We start from the raw sequence: 21,731 nt of genomic DNA on the forward strand, positions 1-21,731 counted from the left end.
CCAGACATGTCCTTCATGGAAGGGCTTAATCCCATTTCAGATGATGTGGAATATTCTGCTTTTATTTTTGATGCTTATGGAACAGATGGTGTAATTTCGGTTTATGTGGATCATATTGGGGTTGGTGTTGATGGGTGGCATGATGATGAAGATAATGATGATGATGAACATGAGTCTTCTATTGATGGTGAAAATGAAGACAACATAGATGAACTTAGAAATGTTGCCTTTTAATTTAATGAGGATGTAGTGCATATGAATAGGACATCAAATGATCCTTTCTTGAGTAAGCTATGTGTTGATGATGAGGATGCAAACAACATTGTAGATGATGACAATGGGAGAGAAGTTGAAGTTAACATACAAGCTCATTCCATATTTAATGAGCTATTACACTGGAAAAAACAAAAACCAATTCTAGGGATGAGATTTAAGGGTCCAGGGCAAGTAAAATCAATGTTGTGTAACTATGTTGTAGCTAATGGATATCAATTGTGTTTTGAAAAAAATGATCGGACAAGACTTTTGGTGAGGTGTAGCAAAGGTGCTTGCACATTTAGATTATGGGCTTCCTGGATGAGTGATGAAGAGAGTTTCCAAATCAAGTCACTAAAAGTTGATCATAATTGTGCTAGGAACTTCAAGTTTGGATCATTGGTGACATATGCATGGATTGGGAGTCACTATACCAAAGAGATTGTAGAAAGTCAGAAAATAAGTGTAAGGCAGCTTAGGTTAAAGGTAATGGCCAAGTTTGGTATCCAAGTTAGTATGGGGCAATGTAGAAGAGCAAATAAGTATGCACTGAAACTTGTTGAAGGAAACCTTGTTGAACATTATGGTAAGCTATGGTCATATGGTCATGAGATTTTAAGGACAAATCCTGGGTCAACTGTGAAACTAGATATGGAGGATAGGCCAGATGGAAAGAAATATTTTAGCAAGTTCTCTTGTTGTTTTCAAGGAGTTAAACAAGGTTGGATTGAAGGGTGTAGAAGGGTAATTGGTCTTGATGGATGTTTTCTTAAAGGTGTTTGTAAGGGAGAATTGCTTTGTGCTATTGGGAGGGATGCAAATGACAAGATATATCCTATTGCTTGGGCAGTGGTTAATGTGGAGAACAAGCAGAATTGGAAGTGGTTTCTAGAGCTTCTCATTGATGATCTACACTTGAATTTAGGCAATGGTTTCAGTTTAATGTCAGACCAACATAAGGTTAGTATTTTACATAGTAATGCATTTATGTTAATTTTAGACTATCTGAATTTAACCTTTTTACTAATACAGGGTTTGATAGAGGCTGTTAAAGAGTTGTTGCCATATGTAGAGCACATGCAGTGTGCTAGACATATTTGCTAGAATTTGCAGAAGAGATTTACTGGTGCCATGTATCATACCTTGTTTTGGAGAGCATCTAAAGCCACAACTGAGCATGCTTTTAAAGTTGTGATGAAAGAAATTGAGACATTGAACCCAGATGCCCATCAATATCTCATGGAGAAAGATCCTAAAACATGGTCTAGAGCTTTCTTTCAAACTGGAAGGTGTTGTGATGCAGTTGAAAATGGTTTCTCAGAAAGTTTTAATGCTATAATAGTAGATGCTAGGAAGAAGCCCATAATAACCATGTTAGAGGAGATAAGATTATACATGATGGACATAATCTACAACATGAAATTAAAGGGACAACAATGGGGAAATCATATTTGTCCAGAGATAAGGGATAAGGTGAATTTGCTTAAAAAAGCTCAAAGGCATTATCAGGTACTACCAAGTGGATTAAACCAGTTTGAGGTAAGGGGAGCAATAGATGCATATGAGGTGGACTTAGAAAGAAAAACATGCTCATGTAGGTTGTGGCAATTGAATGGATATGGATGTGCTCATTCTGTAGCTAGCATATCCTTTCTTAATAGGGATGTAGAAGCCTATGTAGACAACATGTTTAGCACAACCACATTTAGAAAGGCATACAATTACAGAATTGCTCCCATGAATAGCAGTGACATGTGGCCAGAGACAAACTATACTCCACCATTGCCTCCTATTAATAGAAGGATGCCTGGTAGGCCAACTACTAAGAGGAAGAAATCCACTACAGAGAATACAGGAACACACAGGGTTTCTAAGGCTGGAAAGAAAATCAGATGTAGTATTTGCAAGGAGATAGGTCACAACAAAGCCACTTGTCCACAGAGAAGGCCCCAAAAGTTAAATGTGAAGAAACAGAAGAAACAAAAAGTATGTGTGAACCAAAATGCAGGAAAGGTAAAACAATTTAAAATATAAGATTAATTACATATAATTTGTTACTAACATAATTATATCATGCCATGTAGGGTAGTACAAGTGAACCATAACGACATGAAGAGGTTGAAATGACTCCATTTGAGATGGATACTACTCAAAATGATATGCAAGTTGCTCCTACTGATGTTGAATCTAGTAGTGCAGGGGATTTTAGTTAATATGTGCAATTCACTCCACCTAGATGTTATGAAGGTGATGAGGGTGTTATGGGTGAGGAAGCTGATGTGGTTGAGGAAGCTGTTGTGGTTGAGCAAGTTGTTCAAGATGAGGAGGCTGAGGAGGTTGATCCTGTTATCCAAGTTGATAATGTAAATGTTCAGGAGGTTGATGAGGTTAATCCTAATGCCCAAGTGGATAATGGTAATGTTCAGGAGGTTGCTCCTGTTAACCAAGTTCAGCAGGTTTGTGTTAGGCCAATTTCAGATATTTTAAAGAGGATAAGGAGAAGAAAGTCAGAGAGAATACTGAAGCTGAAATTAGGCAAAACAATTGGTGGTGTTGATGATCCAGGAAATTCGAAGGGAAAAGCTCTTGTAATTGATTAGTGTTTATTGTAATTTGTGTTTAAAGTTTATGTAATGGGATGATGATAAATTGGATTTTAAGTTTATGTAATAGGATGATGGTAATTTATATTTAAAGTTTATGTAATAGGATGTTGGTAATTTATATTTAAGTATGTGTGACATTAAAGGGTATTTTGGTCATTTAAGTATGTATGAAAGAAAAAGGGTAATCTGGTCATTTAAGTATTTATGACAGAAAAGGGTAATTTGGTCATTCCGTATTTATGACAGAAAAGGGTAATTTGGTCATTCATTTATGTATGTAAGAAAAGGGTAATTTGGTCATTTAATTATGTATGATAGAAAAGGGTATGTTGGTCATTTATTTATGTATGCAAGAAAAGGGTATGTTGGTCTTTATTTATGTATGACATGAAGTATGAAAGTATGTTACCAGTTTAAGTAAAATCATGACATTTGGCTTTGAATATTTATGCATGGAAAAAATTGGAATAATGTGCATGCATGGGGATGTTTTATATGGCCCCGAATTTGGTTTTTTAATGGCTTCACAGGTCCCATTTTTTCATTATTAAAATGGTCCCCATACACATAGTGTACTTCCACATGGACCACTTCCTAATTAAATATATTTGTTGGGAATATAGACCATGTATATGTTTGATAAACATCATCTGATTATACAAAATGCCCTACAATTGGGACTTTGAATATTTTTTTTACATTACTTATCATATGCCCTTTCATTAGGGACTTACCACCTTACAACATCAACACATTAAAGTTGATAACCCCAACTTATAACTAAAACTAGCTTCAATACATACAAAATGCCCTTATGGAACTGACTTTCTAGTCTGCCTTTACAAAAAATACAAGGGATCCCAAAAAAACAAAAGCTTACCCTAACCAACCAAACTAACTACATTGACCCCCCTAACTTCAAAACACATAGAGCCAAGCAACCAAACAACAGGGCAACTGTCATCTTGTACCTGCCTATTGCCTTCATTGCATCATGAACTTCTTTCTCACTCTTTGCCACCTAATATTGCTCCTGTGACAGCAGAAACTCCACTTCAGCAATCCTTCTCCTTAAATTGTTCATCTCAGACATTTCATCTTTGGCATCCAGTTTCTGCTTCAGAGAATATAGCAGGTTTTTGTAGTACCCGTCTGCCTGTTCTTCATCTTTCCATTCAAAGAAGCTACATTTCCTCAACCTAGTCTATAAAAAGATAATAAAATTAGGGTTTGACTGACAATCACAAATCAACTACCTTTAATGTACCAGCGAAATGGGTTTTATTCACAGTGATCGTCAAGAAGGAAATAAAATTAGGGTTTTTAACAGATGAAACAAAATACAAATACACCATTGTCGTTTTTACAGAAAGAAACAACACATCAAACCATAAAATACTAACTTATCAAAATCAAGAGAATCGGGACCTACCATACTGTTTTGACAATTCTAGAATCGCCTCCCAGGGTTTGTTATCTTCCAACAGGTTCGTTCTTTAGTTAGAACGACACAATCACAAACCTTTACCCCTTCTTGCGACTGAACATGAGTGACTTGTAGCTGATTCCTTGACGTCGATGAGCTCGAAGACATTCTTCTTCAGGATGGAAATAGTCGGGGAGGGAGAAGTCTTTGACTTTTCAGAGAAGGGTAAGTAAAGATTGAAAGGAGGTCCGAATGAGGGTTTCAATTAATAAGCCTGTATCGACAACTGGACAACGTAAGGTTATTGGACATATCAGCGTGCCACATAAGCATTGTAACCGGGAAACCTTCTAAAATGGTGTAATTAAAAGGTCAGTTATGAGTTTAATGGTCTAATGTACCAAAAAAAACTTTAAGGACCAAATTAGCCAAATGTTAAAAGTTTCATGTGCTACAGTGACATTATCCCTAAAAAAAATTATAAATATGGATATCATTTAGTATACATTTAATGTTTACTCAATTCTTATTGGTGCATTCTAGCACACAATAGATGTAAAAGCATTTGAACCTACCTCATATATATATATATATATATATATATATATATATATATATATATATATATAGGAAACGTTCAATACAGAACCATAATTATTGGTTCTTCAAGGAACCAAATCTTTTTTTCAATTTCTAGAGCTTATTCTTTATCGAAAAAAATCTAAAATATCTAAATTCATATATTAATATTGTGAATGTGAAAAATATTTTTCGGATTCACCATGTGAATCCGGATTCACGTTGTAAATTTTGAAAGATTCACATTGTGAATTTGACGTAAAAAAAATCGAATTTTATCTCATTGGAAATAGGATAAAAAGTTATATATTTTTGTATTTTTAGGGTTTTTTTTTTGATAAAAAATAAGTTCTAAAAGTTGAAAAAAGATTGGTTCCTTGGTTTAGTGGTTAATTATGGTTGTCTATTGAACCTCACCCTATATATATATATATATATATATATATATATATATATATATATATATATATATATATATATATATATATATAACCGATAAGATTTAAAAATAGATTTTTTAATATTAGTACATGACAAAATAAATAAAAATTTCAAACTATGTAGACCGAACACGTAACTCTTTCATAGTTATGGTGAATGAATGAAATTTGGTAAACCAATTGCTTAAATTTATTAAAAACTTGTTAATGATATAATGAACTATATACAATAAAATACATTGAATATTATAGTTAAGTTGTTTTAAGGATACTTTATTGACATAGATAATTAGTTAAAAGAAAGATATTTGTGGGTCCCATGAAATACTTTTCCTTGTACTTAATTAGTTAATAAATAATTCATAAAATAGAAAATGCTGTATGTATATATACTAATAACTTTAAAAAGCAAAATGGAATTCTTGTTAAATTTTTTACCTTTCTTGACCATTAAAGAAGGTGAAAAAAACTCATATGCCAAACGTTAATGATTCCAGAGCAAAAGCGCTTTGATAACTTATACATAATGGTTTAAAAGTTGTATATTATTATCTACTTAGTAATTTTAACCCTAGAAAACGAAATTGGCATAAAGGAAAGCTATATATCTGCCTTATAGCTTTTTCAGAACCACAAAACTGAAAAAAACGAATTCCAAAGACAATGATCTTGTATGTATGCGTACAAAGCTAGAAGGTATACACCTCCATAAATACATACATACATATTAGCCCTTTGTATTTCATGGCATGGCTATATACATGATACATCGTAGGTTAGACATAATATGTGTACATGAGCATGTAAACAAACATTTAATGCTTATAAGAGTATCTCGAATTACCACTTATGTGATAGTTTTTTTTATTATTTTACTGAGCATTCATAACCATTTAATATCATTGGAGTTGTTAGTATTTTTTATGTGTTTTAAATTTTATCATTGGTTCCAGTAGATGTTGCCTTAGTTATTTGTTTTCCATAAAACTCATTCCTATATATATATATATATATATATATATATATATATATATATATATATATATATATATATATATATATATATATATATTCAAAATAATATGACCATTTATCCATCTAACCTCTTTAACTTTATTTTCACCCTGAATTATATTTTAGTTTTAAATATTTTTTATTTCTGTAACTAATTAATTATTTCCATCATAGTTTTTTTATTAAACATTTATATATTAATCTAGAAGGCATAATTTTTATTTAATATATTTTGTATTAAAATTTAAAATATTTAAAAACCACTAACTAAATGAGGATATTTTATGAAGCACTTTAAGTAGATAAGGATAAATATATTAAATTTATAAAAATAATTATTGAAAAAACTTAACAATTAAAATGACGATTTAATTGAGATCAAAATTAACATAATGAGATGACAAAAATAACAAATCATAATATAGATCTACCATTAAAAATGCTCTAAGTTAAATCACATGGTTTTAGAATTCATATATATGAGACATGTCCATCTCTAAAAGCAGTAACTTTAACTAATTTAATTAATTATTTAACTTTAACTAATTTAATTAATTATTTTGTAATGGTAGAATCTAGCTTTGTTAACCCAGTGAGCAAAAATAGATACCCAATCAACTATAAAGAAAATATTCACACAACTTATTAGTACACGTTAAAACCAGAAGAGTACACCCATGTCGGCCAGTGTATTCACATTTTTTCCTTCCACAAAATTAAGAATTTATTTTATTTCAGATTGTACGAAAAAAATCATTTTCCAAATATACAGAATGAATAATATTGCATTATTAAGATTGATGATTATTTCATTATTATTTAAAAGCTACAATAAAATTAGGTGTCAAATCAATTTTTATACTGAACATCTACACAGTACTAACTTTTTTTAGAATTTGTTAAAACGAACTTAATTATGTGACATACTAATTTAACACGTGATTGATTTGAGTAAAATATGGTGAGATCTTATAAATGCCCATAAACTTTTAAATAAATTACCAAAAAAGGTAATTAAATATTTATCAATTTATTTATTCAAATATTATCCATCAATGTGAAAATATTAAATGTAACTAGGTGTAAAACCCGTGTATTATACGAGTTGATTAAAAAAGAAAAAAAAATTATAAAGTGTAAACAATAAATATTTTTTAAAATAATTGCAATTTAATATCATATTTATGACTTTTATAAATATATAAATATTGTGTGGCTTTTTAATTTTAAAATTTGAAAAACCTAACAATTGACATGTGGATATTAATTATTTTTAAAATATCACAAAATGACAAGTGTCAAAATTCATAGGAGATTGACATGTGACAAAATGGATCTTCATTTATTATAGTTGATAAGTGGATATTTGACTAACGATAAGTACTTTTAAACTTACAATTTATTAACTTAGAGGTCGTTTGATAGTTGCTACATCGAACAATCAAAACCCTATCAGCAAATAGAACAACCAATAGATCTAGTGGTTAAAAAAAAGATGAAATAATTCTGATTTTTGATTTTAAAGTTCAAACAACAATAATTCTGATTTTTGATTTTCATAGTTCGTACAAGCAACAATTCTAATTTCTTACATTATAAACAAAAAGGGAAGAACAACCAATAGATCTAGTGGTTAAAAAAAAGATGAAATAAAGAGAGGCTACTTACCTGTGTTGACGCAACTTTGGCCGGAGAAGGCGGAGGTTTGAGTGAAGGAAAGATGACATCGATCGTTAGAGGAAGAGGTTTGAACTCGTTGGAGGGAGCTATATTGAAGACATAGCGACGTCTTCTGTTGCTCTTGCTGCGTGATTTTCTTTGATTGTAGAGGGCACCAAACATGATTTTTTTTAGTTAGCAGTATTTTGGAGTCGGACCGAGTAAGAAGCTGGGTTAGTTAATCCTGACCCAATCAGCAGATTACGGGCTTTACCAAACGGGCTGATCGGACCGATTCAGCCAAAATTGCTGACCCGCACCCAGTCAGTTCCTTATCAAACGACCCCTTAGATTGGTGTTAAAACAAAGTTTTTAAAAATATATTTGAATTAGCTTATTAAATGTTAAAAATCTTATAAGTTGATAAATTTTTTTTTAGTGTTTGGCAAAATAACAAAAAACAAAAAAAGACTTTCTAGTGATGTTGGACAACTATAAGTTATAAAGAATTTTGATAAGTTATATGTTAGTAATTTATCAAAAATGAATTATCTCTAGTTCCACACTATTATAAGTTGTTTTAAAAAAACAGTCTATCAAACACTCATTTTAACTTATATTGATGTGGAACTGATAATAAGTTAAAAAGTTAATTTTTTAAGCTTGGTCAAACACCCTCTAATATAAAGATTCATTAACAATGATGATATTATATTATACATGTTATTGTAATGAAACAATTGATAATTCAATGTTGTCAATGAAGCTAAGCTTAAAAACTGATTTCTAAAAATATAAAAATTGTTATTAAGAATGTCATTTATTACAAAATCATCTAGATAAGTTGTGTGTTCTTATCCAAATTATACATACTATGAGTTTGTGAATCTGTGACAATGATGTTTGATTATGTCTACAAATGATGGCACTGGGAGTTGGGGTGATGACGATGATGGTGGTGAATGCTAAAACTTTGACATACAATTCTTTCAAAAATAATAATATATAGTATCAGTCATATGCTTTATGGATGAATTTTACTATGAGAGTATCTCCAACCCACCCCAAACTTCATTTTTTTTCTATTTTTTTTCTCATTCTCCTCTAACCCTACTCGATTTTTATCTCCATTTTGGGAGATATGAATAGTCTTCCACCAAATATGGAGGAACACTATTCATTTCTCCTAAAATGGAGCTCAGTTTTAGTTGTCAATTTTAGTGTAAGACCTCAAATTTTTCAAAACTTTTTTTCAAAGCTATGGTTATAAAACATTTGGGTATTAACTCGTATTTATAAAAACTCGGTCCCACAAAAAATATTTGCAATTAAAACATTGGGTGTTACCATTAAGCATCAATACAACCATATCAAGCAATTATGATTTACATCAATAAAAATTAATAAGGAACTTAACAAGTTCTACTCCATTCTTTATCACTTGATTTCAACTTCCATCTATAATCCTCTCTCCTTAAGTGTAAACTGAGATACATGACATTAAAAAAATATACGTAAGACAAAAATGTCTCGTGAGCTATGCAGGTTTGTGACCCAAAACATTTATCATTTTTTACATGAAAAATCATTTCATTAATAACATAACATAATTTTAGACCATAAAACATTTTCAAACATTTTCAAGAAAAACTCTATTCATACATGTCATAAATACCATTTTCATATCTTATCATTTTAAATCTTTTCATTTCATTTCAAAAGACATCTTTCCACATTTCATCCTTTTTTTTATCATTAAGGGCTAATTTCGGTATCAAAACGTTCCAATTTTTATACTTAGGGTACCCCCAAGTCTAGACCAAGGTGGAAAGAACAAATCAATCTACCAGGGCATCATGATAACTAGGACATCTACTTCGTGAAGGGGAGGCGCCACCCCAATAAATTACTATAAACCTCTTAAGAGGCATCATGGCCTGGGCAACTTTCTTTCTTGAAAGATCTTGTATGCTCAATAACCATATTAAAGTGATATTGCTAATTAATACTCCCTCCGTCCCAAAATTGTAGTCCACAAACAAAAAACACACAGATTAAGGAATCATTAATTACCACCAACTTTATATAATAAAATGACAATTTTGTCCTTACTTTGCATTTAATGTTCCATTAAATGCTTAGTTAGTTAAGTAATAATGAGGGGGTATTTTGGTAAAAATTTTATTTATTTTTAGAAATGGACTATTATTTTGAGACAAACCAAAAAGGAAAGATGGACTATAATTTTGCGACGGAGGGAGTATATCATATCAATGGGTCACACTAACAACAATTTGATATAATTGATTATTTAGTAGAAATTGATTTAATAAATATTTAATAAAACTCTTATAATTAAATTGGAAATAATTTATTTCTAGGAAATAATAATTTTCATTAGCAAGTAAGATTACATAATTCATATGATATGAATTAATAAGTCATGCACAACATTTTTGGACTAGATAAATTCTTTTTTCTTTTACCAAAAAGGTCAAGTTTATATTTTATAAACTTGGTTTATAAAATATAAAACTTGTGATTTCTTTTTGTATCTTAAAATCCAAAAATTAAGAGAAAGAAAGTTGGTTTGGAGTTTTGATTAGTTTAATTAAAAGTAAAGGGTTTATTTCAAGCACGTGGGACACTATGTCTTAGGGACATAGGTTGTCTTAAAAGGCTTAATACCCTTTGTGTAATATATACACTTTATCTTTATGAGGCTTGTATTTGGCTTGCTTCACTTACTACTCAAAATCATAACATACATAGAAGTATGCATTGTTTCTAATTTTTGGTCATTTCTTGAAGAACACTTGCATATCTTACACTCTCTTGAAGTTCATATTGGTTATGAACCTCAAGCTTAAGAGATTAAGAGTTTTATACAAAAGAACTAGCATTCTACGTCAAGTTGAGTCAATGTTGGTGTCTCTTAAGTTCATCAACTTCCAAGCCTCCTAAGAGGACCTAAAGAACTACAAAGGATGTTGTTTCTTCATCTCTTCTTTGGTTGGTGTTTAAATTCTTCTACAACTTGCAATATGATCCTTTGTGGGTTTAAACTTGTTTTATGTTGTTCAAAATATCAAGTCTCTCATTGCCTAAAATCAAGTTTTTGAAACTAGTTTTGAATAAAAACCTAACAATTCTTTCTTTTATTTCTTTCCTTTTTTACTTTATTATTAGCTTTCACTTTCCATATTAACAGTAATCATATCATCTGTGACATCCCCAACTTCACAACCAGAAAAGACCGATTTGTTTATGCTTATTTAAAAATCAGAGTATCATTTTTGAAGAATAATTTTGCGGAATTTGTTCCTAGAAAACATGATAATGATATTGTCAAAGCATTTTCGAAGAAATGTTTTTTATTTATATTAAAACATTGTGATGTCATCGTCAATACAAAAACATAAGCATAACAAAATATTACAAGCCTTACAGTAATTAAACTAGTGGCCTAATACTCCTTGAATTTCTCAGTAGAATGTATCTTTCATATAGCCACTTGTGATACAATAAACTGAGTGGGTCAGTTTGGGAAACCTAGTGAGTACATAGGGTTTTCAGTCCCACAATGTGATAATAATGTATATCTCAAATCTACAAATCCAATTATTATCATTAACACAAATATATCATATCTCTAAAATAATTTATCACATCCCGTCGATTCCTACGTGTAGATCATATACAAAGATCTTACAAGATCTAACCTAAAGGGTCAATATGAACAACAAATTGACGACGCTGCTTCGGAAATTCCTTGGCAGAAAACGAGGACCAAGAAATACATCAAATAAGGGGAATGGAACAAGTTTCACCACGACCCTCCATTCGTAGAAACAACAAGACAATTAAGTCAGGGATGGTTATCTAGATAATTGTGCCTAGCAGTGGTCTGACATTGTAAGGTATTTTACCCCCAGACTCACCCTATCCGACAATACAACAACAGACATACCTGGTAGTGGTTTATTACTAACACACTCTAATGGACGGTCTACGAAGTTCCCTTAATTACTTCGTGAAAGAAAACGCTGATACACAAAGCTTAATAAAAGAAAAGTATGTCAAAAAGGACTTTGTACATGATAGTACTTCTGACATATTATAGTCCCTTGGTATGAGTAGGACTCGTACCCCAGAATATAATAATACCCCGACACAAGAAGCACTTAAGACAAAAAGCTTTGAAAAAGAATTGGTACATAGAAAGTACTTTTGTACGTAGGACATACTTCACCGATCATCAGTCTCCTCGAACAAAGTGTCTACTCTCCATTCCGATCATAGACATACCCTTATCAAGATAATAACCAATATCCAAATTTTATTGAACTAAGCATCTCTTTTAAGTCTTATTTCACCACTAAGCAAGCCTACAATGATTATAATCAACTTTCAATATTAACTCTGTTTCGGAAACACTATCCTAATTTAGTGTAATATTTTATACAGAGTATTAAGTATTCACATACATTTATCTTCTCATTTATAATACTTATATTTTTATTATCATGTAAATACATCTCAACACATATAGAACCATGCCTGGTTCGCATAACGTATATCATCAAATATACATATAACACATATTTCCTGATAATAAGCATATAACTCACATATAAACTTTCAACATATATTTAATACTTGTATTAATACTTTTATTAAAATCATTTTCATTAAAGGGACTATGCACTCACTTGTTAAAGTGATGACTTGTAATTTGGGCAGCGCTTCGCTTCTAACAATTGTCTTTTCCTTTAACGAAATCTAATATCATTATTACCAAGTTTTAGTTGAATATTTATTGCGACTAACTATTAGTCTAGATTTATCATTAACTCAAAGTCTACTTCAAGATCTAACAAGTAAGGAACAACCAAGTAGGATCAAATCGGAGGTAGTGTTCGTTTGGTATATGAAGTATACTGTTTGGAAATCCCACTTTGAACACCTCACTAAATCACAGCCTAGACATCATCCCCGTAAGTAGATCAATTAGTATAACGACTTGGAATCACTGATAAATCTTTTTTATAGGTTCATAATGACGATAATGAACTTAAACATTAGTTATACTTAAAGTATGGTAAGCATAAATCACTTACAAGGGGGTTTAGCGAGAAATCGGGCTCTGAGCGGGTAGAACTTCTGGGCCGAAATCTCTTCTTCTCGGGGCCTTCTGGCGCTCTGGGACTCGCTACTAACACCTAGGAGGTGTTGGGGAAAATCTTAGAGGGTTTGGGGGTGTTTGGGAGAGAAGTGTTGAGAAAGGTGTAAATAAATGAAGTGATTTGTGCCTCTATTTATAGGTTGTCTAAAGGAGGAACGATGGGTGTTCGTGGCCACGTGTCACCATCTGGTGGCAAGTCGTGGTGAGGAAGCAGTGACTCAGATCGCGCCATGTGTTACTCGTTGGTTACTCCAAAAACTAATTATCTTTTAAAATATGTAACTTTCGCATACGAGCTTTGTTTTTTTGAGGTTCTTTATTTCCACGTGTAGGTAGCAACGTGATCTAAAACTTTCGTTTAGATTTCGTTGGCTCATTTTGACTATATTTTTAAAGTTATATTTGAACAGGCTTGGACAGTTAAAGTCCATTAAAAATTCATAACTTTGTCATCCGACGTTCGTTTTCGACTGTCTTTATATCGTTGAGCTCCTATTAATGAGATATTCAATTCTCATTTAGGTTGTGTCGGCTAAAAATCGATCGATATAAAATTCGATTTCCAGGTTGTGCACTGTTATGCTAAATCTTAGAAAAATCATAACTTCCTCAAACGAAGTCAGATTTGGACATTCTTTTTATCTACGTTCTTGGTTTAACATATACTACGACTTTCATTTAGATCGCTAAGGCTAAAAAGTAGCTTATCAAAAATTCAATTCTTACGATACGCAGCGCCATGCCGTTTTTGTTGCAAAATTTCGACGGGTCATAACTTCTTTGTTATAAGTCGGATTTGAACGTTCTTTATATGTACGGAATCCTTGTGGCATATACTATACATTGGTTAAGATTAATTTTCCAAAATAATCTTGTATCAAAAATTCATTTTTAACTCTTGTTATCTCTAAATTGACTAGCCCGAATGTGCAGGTGTTACCTCATCATTTATAATATCATAAATTATTAGGAAGATGTAATTTGAAAAGGCACATTTCACATATCAAGCATTCGTTCTTCCAAAATATTATTTGCTTTCAAAACATTCTTACTTTCAAAGTATTCTTTCAAACCATTATTTTCAAAAACATTTAACACTTTCATTTCAAAACATCTAACACTTTCTTTTAAGGTCCAAGTCACCCTATGATTCTTACACTTTAGTAGGTTGTCTCTCTAACTCGTCCATGGAAATTTCAAAATTTTCATTTGCTCACCATCATCTTCGAGACAATCTTTTTTAACAACTGCAAGTTTTCATTCTTGTCCACACCTTGTTAATACTATAAAATATTTGATGTTCAATTTTCTTTCTTTGATATTTCATCATGTGGAATCGTTTTCCTCTTATATCTATCATAAAACACTTTCCAGATACCGCTCCTTCATCAACAAGCTATCACACCTTGGAGCCTTATTTCTTCGGTCGCCCTCATCACGTTCCCTATGTAATCTTAACTTTTCATCCCAATTCATAGAACTTGTAAGTAGGGATTACAAAGTTCATCTTATTAAATCGTTCATACAGTAGTCTAGTACCCCAGAGTAAGGTACTCTCATGGAGTTACCAAAAGTTAACCATGTCCCTTTTTAGCTAAATGTTTACCAATTTAAATAGCTTAGTTCGCTTCATTCTTTGGTGTTTCTAACTCACTATCAATGGTACTAAAGGGTGCAAACTCAATTTCAACATATATCAAATGTACACCAAATAATTTTATTTTCATACTTACTGTTTGACCCTGACAGAAAAAGTCAAAGCTTTCAGAATTTTCCATTATCCATTAACATATTCTAAACACTTTTATGATTCTCATTTGACACCGGGTATGTATTCAATAAATTCCTAAATCACTGGATTCCTTACCATACTTCACAAATCCCTCTCATGATTTCACTGATTTTGGGTATGCATCATGTTTTATAATAATAATATGGGCCCTATACTTTTATACTCACATCATACATAACCGACCTTGACTTCACCACTTAAAGACTTTGATCCATTGGTCTATATTGCTCGTTACTCTTTTTAAAAGAACTCAATATAGCATTCTACAAGTTCATCTAACTTACCTAGAGCTTCACATCTAGCATGGCACATTCCTTTCTATTACATGTTGCACAAGATTCTATCTAACTAAGGCATAGAAAACTTGTACTCATTCATACTTTCCATAACCAAAGTCTAAGCCTAGGAGTGGAATGATCTAATCCTAATTTTCTTAAACCAGGCTCTGATACCAAACTATAATACCCCAAATTTTCAAAACATTTTTTTTTCAAAGCTACGGTTATAACAATATTCGGGTAATAACTAGCATTTAATAAAAACTCGGTCCCATAAAAAGCATTTAAAATTAAAACATTGGGTGTTACCATTAAGTATCAATACAACCATAGCAAGCAATTAAGAATTACATTAATAAAATTAATCGGAAATTTAACAAGTTCTACTCCATTCTCTATCACTTGACTTCTAACTTCCATTTTTCATCCTCTCTCCTTAAGGGTAACATGAGATACATGGCATTAAAAAGAGATACATAAGACAAATATGTCTCATGAACTATATGAGTTTGTGACCCAAAACATTTACCACTTTTTACATTAAAAATCAGTTCATTCATAACATAACATAGTTTTAGACCACAAAACCTTTTCAAAAATTTTCAAGGAAAACTTTTTTCATACATGTCATAAATATCATTTCATATCTTAGCATTTCAATTCTTTTCATTTTATTTCAAAAGACATCTTTCCACATTCCATCCTCTTTTATCATGAATGGCTAATTATGATATTAAACCATTGCCATTTTTATACTTAGGGTACCCCCAAGTCTAGACCAAGGTGGAAAGAACATGTGAATCCACCAGGCATCATGCTAATGAGGACATCTAGATCGCAAAGGGGAGGAGCCACCCTATTAGATTCCTCTAGACCTCTTATGAGGCGTCATGGCCGGGGCAACTTTCATTCTTTCTTTAATTTCTTTCCTTTTTAACTTTCGTCTTAGATTTCACTTCTCAGATTAAAAGTACTCGTATCATCATTTATAATATGATAGGTTATTAAGAAGATATACTTTAAAAAGACACATTTCACATATCAAGTATTCATTCTTCCAAAATATTATTTGCTTCCAAAACATTCTTACATTCAAATAATTCTTTCAAAACATTCTTTTCAAAAAGATTTAACACTGTCATTTCAAAACTTTTTCATATATCAAAGCTTTGCATTTTATTATCATAAAACAAATTTTCCATGTACCCCAAAGTGGGAAAATTCCAACACACACTCACCTCAATCACATATAGGTTAGCTAGTGATGCTCTAGTTCCTTTCCCTAGAGCAATCCTCTTTAAACACTACCTACACCATATATGGACATAAGTCATTAAAATGACCAAAATACCCATAAATGGTTCCATTACTAAGTTTTATTGTTTAAAACCATTCCTTATGAAAAACGTTGAACATAGTTGAAAATCTTGCGTAAATCCGAGTCTATATGCAAAAATTATGAGGAAAATACTAAAATTCAGATTTTGGTGGAGTTGGGAATTCTGATGTATGTACGCGACCACGTATCTGGCCACGCGGACCGCATATGGAGGCAACTCTAGCACCCCCCAAAACACACTTTTTGATGCGTAAACTTGCTTGGATGGTTTTAGTCTTTTAGGTAATCATTTGTAACACCTATAAAGGTTTCTAAGTAATATAAGATGATGTTTTATCATGCTAAAACATTCAACTTAATTCATTAATGTGACAACCCGAAATTTTTTTGCTTTGAAAGCTCAGTCAGTCAACTCAACTGAATGTCAGACTCACTTCTAATGAGTTCTAGCCTTGTTAAAGGTCATTCTAAGGAGTTTTAGCCTAGTACACTCATGGAATAAGTGTTTGGAAGTATCAGCGGAACTTCTAAGCCATCCAACAAACCGTAAACCTCTTCATGAGGAGTTTACGATCAGGACCCATGAGTTTACGGTCAGGGTGACCGTAAATTCCCTCTTTTATATATATATATATATATATATATATATATATATATATATACTCCCTTCGTCCCAAATTGATAGTCCAATTTTGACTTTTGAAGTCTTTTTTCTTCAACTTTGAACTTAAATATTTTTATTTGTGTGATATATTACTTGATAAAACTTATAAAAATGAAAAAGCATTTAAAATACAATTCATTCGTATATTTTGCATCAAGTATTATCTATCAAAAACAAAAATATTTAAGGTCAAAGTTGAAGAAAAAAGACTTCAAAAGTCAAAAGTGGACTATCAATTTGGGATGGAGGTAGTATAATTTATGATCATTTTGATCATTTATTCCCTTTACAACTCTAGAAACTCAATTTCTCTCTCAAGTATCAAAGGATCATCCCTCAAATCCTCGAAAATGTAAGTAATTCCTTCCATTCTATGAGTTCATACATCTTTTCTTCTTGATTCACCCTTTGATTTCATCCACTAACTTCGATTTTGGGTTTGATCTTCAAGATCACCAAGAACACATAGTGGTTCTTGGGCCGTGAACTCCTCTTCAAACTTCCAAATGTAAGTATCCTTCCATATACCTTAGAAACTCTGAATATGCACCAAGAAACAACCGTTTTGCATGATTTTCCAGGAGTTTACGGTTGTAAACTCCTTGACCGTAAACACCCTTGACCATAAACACCCTAGATCGTAAACACCCTAGACCGTAAACCTCTAGGACCGTAAACTTTATAGCTGTGAACTCAGTTGCCGTAAACTCCTTTTTTGTCAATCACATGTGATTCAACACTTCATTTCAAGTGTTTCCTTGTCCCTAAGGTTGTTTCCTTGCATGTTAGTTGCTATTAAACACTAAATTCATGCCAATATATGTCATTATATGTCAGCTAGGACTCATTTGTGACTCGGGACTTCATTCGTGGAACTTCTCATCCTTACGCGCATAGTCGTTTGAATCACCCACATCAGGTGAGTTCATACCCCGTAATGAATCTTTTAACTGTTTTAAATGCTTTTAAGGGGGGAATACAAGTTGAACAAAATGATAATTGTGTAAATATTTGTTATAAACATCATTCAAAAGATTGCTTATGTCTTTTATAAGTGATTAAAACATCTCAAAAACTCTTTTAAAGTTATGTTACTGTATAGTTTAACAAAACTTTGTTTTTAAAGTACAAGCATAACTTAGCAGTAAAACGAGTCTTTTCAATAATAGTTCAAGTAGAATACTAGTAAACTATAACGGGTATAGTTTAGAGGTTCAGTTCATACTAGATACTAGAGCACACTATAAAGAGAAACAGGGAGGTAGATACAATACATCAGAGAGACATACTATGCACTATACATGATAACAGAAGGAACATACTAAGATACTATATTAGAACGAACTTACTAAGATGCTATATCATGAGAACAACTACAGGATCTAACTATACCAATGATCACTAACGCATTGTTCTAAACAAAAGGTTATAATAAATTGGGTATACATGATCATATAACTTTAATGTGGATTACACGGCCTAGCAACCGGTTTGCTAAAAGTCACATTTGGTTCCCAGAATCTTTTGACAGGGAGAACATTTAGTATAGGAACTAGCCTTCACATTATGACCTTGATAAAACAGACATGTTTTAAGGTAATCAGTACTGCAGGTTGTTAATTCAAAAGACAACTGAGTACTTACATTTTCCCATTACTTTCATATTGTGGGAGTTCCACTTGAAAGTTAATGCAAACTATTTTTGAGTTAAGATAGTTAAAAACTAGGGAAAACCTGCATTTTACAAACAAAAAACAGAACAGTCGAGTCTAGTACATTCAGTTGAAAGGCACCATAATGCTAACCTTATGATTCCTTAATGTATACATCAAGGGATATATACTAATAGGATCCGACAAGTAATAGGGTGTGTGCTTTCCACTTCATTTTCTGTTCCTTGTTTGGTTGTGGGCTTAGAGCGGATTCACCCAGCCTATTATCCATTTGATCTTATTATTATATATGTTGCGTATACATTAAGTCATCATAAGGGGTACTAGGTATGGGTCAGGTCATAAGACACTAATTCAATGCACATTTTTCTAGTACAAAACGTACTTTTCAAATAGAGCATTTGGTAGATAAAACTAGAAACTTACCGGTAAAGGGTTTAATCCATTTTATCAAACCAGTATAACTTAAAGGACCTTAGGTGATTAACTCTATAATACCTTAGTTTATACATCAGGGTTATATATAATTAATACCCGATAGGTAGTTGGATGTGTGTTTTCCGCCTTACTTCCTGTTCATTGTTAGGTTGTGGGCTTAGGGCAGATTCACACAATTACTTATCTATTCGATATTAGATTATATATAACCAGTATAAACTAAGTGATTATAGAAGTAACCACTGTGGTTACCATTTTTATTATAAGAAATAAGGGTTTTCTTAAAGAATCCTTTAATCAAATATAAAGGAACTATTAAAATTAACTCCGTGAGTACCAAGTGATTACGCCAGGGTTATATACAATGACGATCTAACAAACAATGGGATGTGTGACTTCCTCTTCATTCCCTGTTCCTTGTTTGGTTGTGGGCTTAGGGCAGATACACACAATCGATAGTTTGTTTACTCTGAGTTCTATATAACTTGTATCCACTTAGTACTCATAGAAAGGGTTGTAGAGTCATTTTTACTTATCTTTCATCAAAGTAGGAAATATAGGATTTTCTGAAGGAACAGGCGAACTTTTCTAAACAAAACTTATAACATACTACAACTTACTAAACTTTCTTACAACTTACTTACATCACTAAAATCTTATGAACTCACCAGCTTAATTGTTGATCAACTCTTTCAAAATAACTTGTATTCTCAGGAAACTAGTAGATAGGTACTCGCTCTGGGAATTCAGAAGATGGAGCAGTATAGCTTTAAGTCTTGTTTTACTATTTACTTATGTATTCTATGTTTTGTGAACACATACTTTGTAAATACCTTTTTGCTAATGAAATAGTTGTTCATTACTTTGATTACTATGAGGCATGTCTTGTAATACTAAATATGATGTCCTCCACGCCCGAACGTTTCCGCCGTTCCAGTTTTGGGGTGTGACAGATTGGTATCAGAGCAATATTTATAGTGAACTTAGTATATCAACTGATAAAAGATATACAACTATAAATACAATGGGGATTAAGTGCTCTGGATAATAATATATTTTAAGAGTATAACAATAAGTTATAAAAATATACCTACTTGCTTATACATGTATACATACTAGAACAAGTATCACAAGAAGAACAAAACAAAAGTATTTAAAGGTTGAACACTGCGGTCAAACCTGGACAGTTATGTAATCACAGCTAGGATCAATATAGCCTGATCAACTATATTCATTCGAGATGTGACCGACATGTGTTTGGGAGTGATGTGGTGTTGCAACAGTCTTAAAACTTACCTAACACCAGTCAAGAGAATTCTAGATCAAGTACATAGAGTTAGAATACTATAGGAGTATTCTAGGATACTATAACACGATAACAAGTTTGAAACATAGCAAGTACATTACGTTAAAATACTATAGGAGTATTTTAGGCACTATATAAATAAGTTATGTGATAACTTAAAAGACCTTTACGGATAGGTCTATAATCTTGCAATGTATACTCCCAATGTTTTATAATTAAGATCTTATAGACTTAGAATATGTGATCTATGCTTCACTACATATTCCTTGTTTGGTTGTGGTTTTGGAGTAGGATCACTTATTCGAAGGTCTATTTAATCTTGAATTATATACAACTTGTATACATTGTATAATTATAGAAGGACTCTGTAAGGATCACCCCATAAAGTTACCCTAAATCTCATAGATTCTTTAGTCACATCCATTCTCACGCGACAAACCCATATAGATGTAACCACTTCCTCATAGCAGTTAACAGAAGAGTCAAGGAGGAACAAGAGTAAGTTCAAGAGAAGTTTTCAAGGAGGGATCAGCCGAAGTAACCAAAACTTCATATGCGTCACACTCCATTAACCCAAAAGAAGTAGAGTTCTTCTGTTGTCATGAAAAGGGGCACTGGAATCGAAGCTACCCCAAGTACTTGCAGGATGTTAAGGATGGTAAAGTAAAACCCACTCATGCAGGTATTTACACTATATTGTCTAATAACTCACCACATACTAATTCTTGGGTCCTTGATACAGGTTGTGGAATTCACATTTGTTCTGATTTGCAGGGACTAAAAAGAAGGATGTGGAGCACGGGAAGATAAACTTGATCATGAGGAATAGGAAAGCTTCACCTGTCACCAAAAATGGAGTTTATTCTTTATTGCTTTGTAGTGGGTTAAATTAGATTTGAATAATTGATGTTACTCGTCTGAAATGGAGAGGAATATTATTTCGTTTCATGATTTGTACAAACAAGGTTTTAGTTTTTCGTTTGATAAAGAAAGTGGTGCTATTAATGCTTTTTATAATTATGTATTTTATTTTAAAGCATTGCCTTGGAATGGTGTATATGAAACTGTGTTGGTTGT

General features: G+C 32.0%; 1 protein-coding gene across 1 annotated transcript; it reads left to right on the forward strand.

The window, feature by feature from the left end:
• The first annotated feature begins 255 nt into the window (after positions 1-255).
• LOC145055144 (uncharacterized) lies at positions 256-1,359 on the forward strand. Its single transcript, XM_079003438.1, has 2 exons — positions 256-1,215; positions 1,288-1,359. The coding sequence occupies exons 1-2, from the start codon at positions 256-258 to the stop codon at positions 1,357-1,359; spliced, it is 1,032 nt and encodes a 343-aa protein (XP_078859564.1).
• The last annotated feature ends 20,372 nt before the right edge of the window (positions 1,360-21,731 follow it).

This window comes from Lactuca serriola, chromosome 1 (genome assembly GCF_051521515.1).
Source record: "Lactuca serriola cultivar US96UC23 chromosome 1, Lser_US96UC23_V15, whole genome shotgun sequence".
Classification (NCBI taxonomy): domain Eukaryota; kingdom Viridiplantae; phylum Streptophyta; class Magnoliopsida; order Asterales; family Asteraceae; genus Lactuca; species Lactuca serriola.

Coding starts and splice junctions, on each gene's coding strand:
- LOC145055144 (XM_079003438.1), top strand. CDS start 256: ATGAATAGGACATCAAATGATCCTTTCTTGAGTAAGCTATGTGTTGAT. Junction 1,216..1,287: donor TAATGTCAGACCAACATAAG/GTTAGTATTTTA, acceptor TTACTAATACAG/GGTTTGATAGAGGCTGTTAA.